General features: G+C 29.0%; 1 protein-coding gene across 1 annotated transcript; it reads right to left on the reverse strand.

Moving 5' to 3' along the window:
- Positions 1-1,296: 1,296 nt before the first annotated feature.
- On the reverse strand, positions 1,297-1,967 carry LOC127093056 (ethylene-responsive transcription factor ERF098). Its single transcript, XM_051031955.1, has one exon. The coding sequence runs from the start codon at positions 1,942-1,944 to the stop codon at positions 1,519-1,521; it is 426 nt and encodes a 141-aa protein (XP_050887912.1). The 5' UTR covers positions 1,945-1,967; the 3' UTR covers positions 1,297-1,518.
- Positions 1,968-2,462: the final 495 nt, after the last annotated feature.

The following is a 2,462-nucleotide window of genomic DNA, read 5'->3' on the forward strand; positions in this document are numbered from 1 at the left end:
AACATTAGTTTCATTTAGGCCATTACCAAAAGATAGTTAAATAGAAATACCCATGTTACACTTACGTCTGCATCGACAAATATAAGCTAAATGTGCTCTTTGTTGTTAGAAATTACGGTTCATTTGTGGTGTACTTTTACGGTAACTTTCCATAACTCTTTCGTCTCATTAATATCAGTTATTTTCTCAAATGGCTTTTCCATTAGTTTCAGCCTGCATTTTTCAGGCTGGTCATTAGTTTCAGAAATACAACTTCAAGTTAAACACTTTTTATCATATACTACAAAACAGTGACATCAACAAATTAAACAAAACTTTTTAAGCTTTTTTGTAGAAAAACAATTTATTTCATACATAATACAACAACAAAATCAACAACTTTTTTAGTTTTCGATACTTCACAACAATGAAATCTAAAAAGAAACACATGAAGTTCATTAAAGACATTTCAGATGAAAACGCATATGGTGGTTCAAAACCCAGTAGACCAACTATTTCATACGAAGAAGAAAACAGATATGATTGTTCAAAATCAAGTAGACCAACTATTTCAGATGAAGAAGAAAACGCATATGGTGGTTCAAAATCCATCATGTAGGTCATTACTTTTTACATTTCCTTACCTTCAAAATCGCGGATTCAGGTGAATGAGACATACTACTGAAAAAAGTTATTGTTGTATAACTACTGGTGCCAGAGAGATAGAGAGAAGAGAGGAGAAATGAATATGAATTCATCAATACATAATATTTTCATAACAAAATCATATATGTGTACAAATTCAAACTAATTGCTAATACCTATGTGATTATATCATTAGAAAAGGTTGTATGGGTAGATAAAACATTATTTAGACATGAAATACCTCTAAATTGATGTAGTGACATTTTTTAAAATAAGGACAAAAATGGATTATCCAGAACATCTAATTTTCTTATGTAGATTTTTAATTTAATAATTTAATCTGCAATTATTATTAATGTAGATTTTTAATTTAATAATTTAATCTGCAATCATTATTAATTTATCAATATATAACTTCAAATTATAGATCATTAAATTAAAGTTTCTTTTTTCAACAAATTAAACCTTAAGTTAAATTAATGAGATGTTATAAAAAAAGTATATCGAAATATGGGCTACGAATATTTCAAAAATAACAATAAATATTGTTGACAGAAAATTTAAGGAAAATATAGAATAATTTTTTTCAGAAAGACTAAAATTGAAAATTGATATATATTTATGATAATATTTATATGATATTGTAGAAAAAAGATATAAGATAATTATGACTATATTGGCAAAACAATAGTTAATAAAGCTTACAATGTGAAATGAGTCTTATAAAAAAAGAAAGATAAATCTCAAGAGGTACTATAGTTAGGATGGAGGTAGTATATGTATATATGCTAGTGTACTTAGAGCATAATAGATATGATACACTTATTGGTATTCAAGGAGAAAACTTAAAGCTATAAAAAGAAATAAATATAGAAATGCTTCAATATATCCTAATCACTCTCCCTTCTTTTTCTTCTTCAACTCTTCTGACCCAAGAAGTTCTTCCAATATCTTATCATCCAAACACTCAAACTCAAATATAGGCCTAGAAGAACTTCCACTAGCATGATGAGATGAGGTGTATGAAGGTGGTGCTAAATGAGGTGGATATGGTGGTGACCCTCTTATTTTAGAATAGTATTCACTAGGAAAATTCAAAATTGCAAGATGACCCCTCAAATTAAAAGCTGCTTTATCATAAGCTCTTGCTGCTTCTTCAGCTGTGTCAAATGTCCCTAACCATATCCTTGTCCCTTGTTTGGATGGATCCCTTATCTCCGCCGCGTACTTCCCCCACGGCCTCCTTCGAACACCGCGGAACCGAACCTCGTCCTTGCCCTTCTCCTCCTTGCCTTGCTTTCCTTTTAGGTGATCCTCCATATGGTGTTACTTGTTTGATTTTGTAAGGTGAATTTTGTGTGATTACCAAGATGCTTATATAGATAACTAATTAGTGTATGTGCTAAAATATATAGAATCTATGAGAAAAATAGTGATTCTCAATCGCAATCTAGAAAAGGTACATTGACCAAGATTTGTTTCAAGGGTTCTATTGAAATAGTGTTGTATAAATTTGATTCTTTAAACAATGTGTATGTTTAGATTATGATTTTAAATTGTACTCAGCGAAATTGCGAAGGTAAAATATTACTGATGCAATGATTTTAAATTATAGGATGAATTAAAATCATATATTTGACCGTAGAAACCACATCAAACAATTTCATTTATTTTTTTTAATATTTTTATTAGACTTCACAAATTGAGAACTCTATGCAATGAAAAATATTAACATTAATATTTTTAATGATATTTTAAAACATTTCTCAAATAAAGTTCATGTCGTAATGCAATGCGCATCACAATAACTATAATGATTGTAACACAACACTCATAAA

The sequence above is a fragment of the Lathyrus oleraceus genome, chromosome 6 (assembly GCF_024323335.1).
Source record: "Lathyrus oleraceus cultivar Zhongwan6 chromosome 6, CAAS_Psat_ZW6_1.0, whole genome shotgun sequence".
In the NCBI taxonomy this organism is placed as follows: Eukaryota; Viridiplantae; Streptophyta; class Magnoliopsida; order Fabales; family Fabaceae; genus Lathyrus; species Lathyrus oleraceus.

Coding starts and splice junctions, on each gene's coding strand:
- LOC127093056 (XM_051031955.1), bottom strand. CDS start 1,944: ATGGAGGATCACCTAAAAGGAAAGCAAGGCAAGGAGGAGAAGGGCAAG.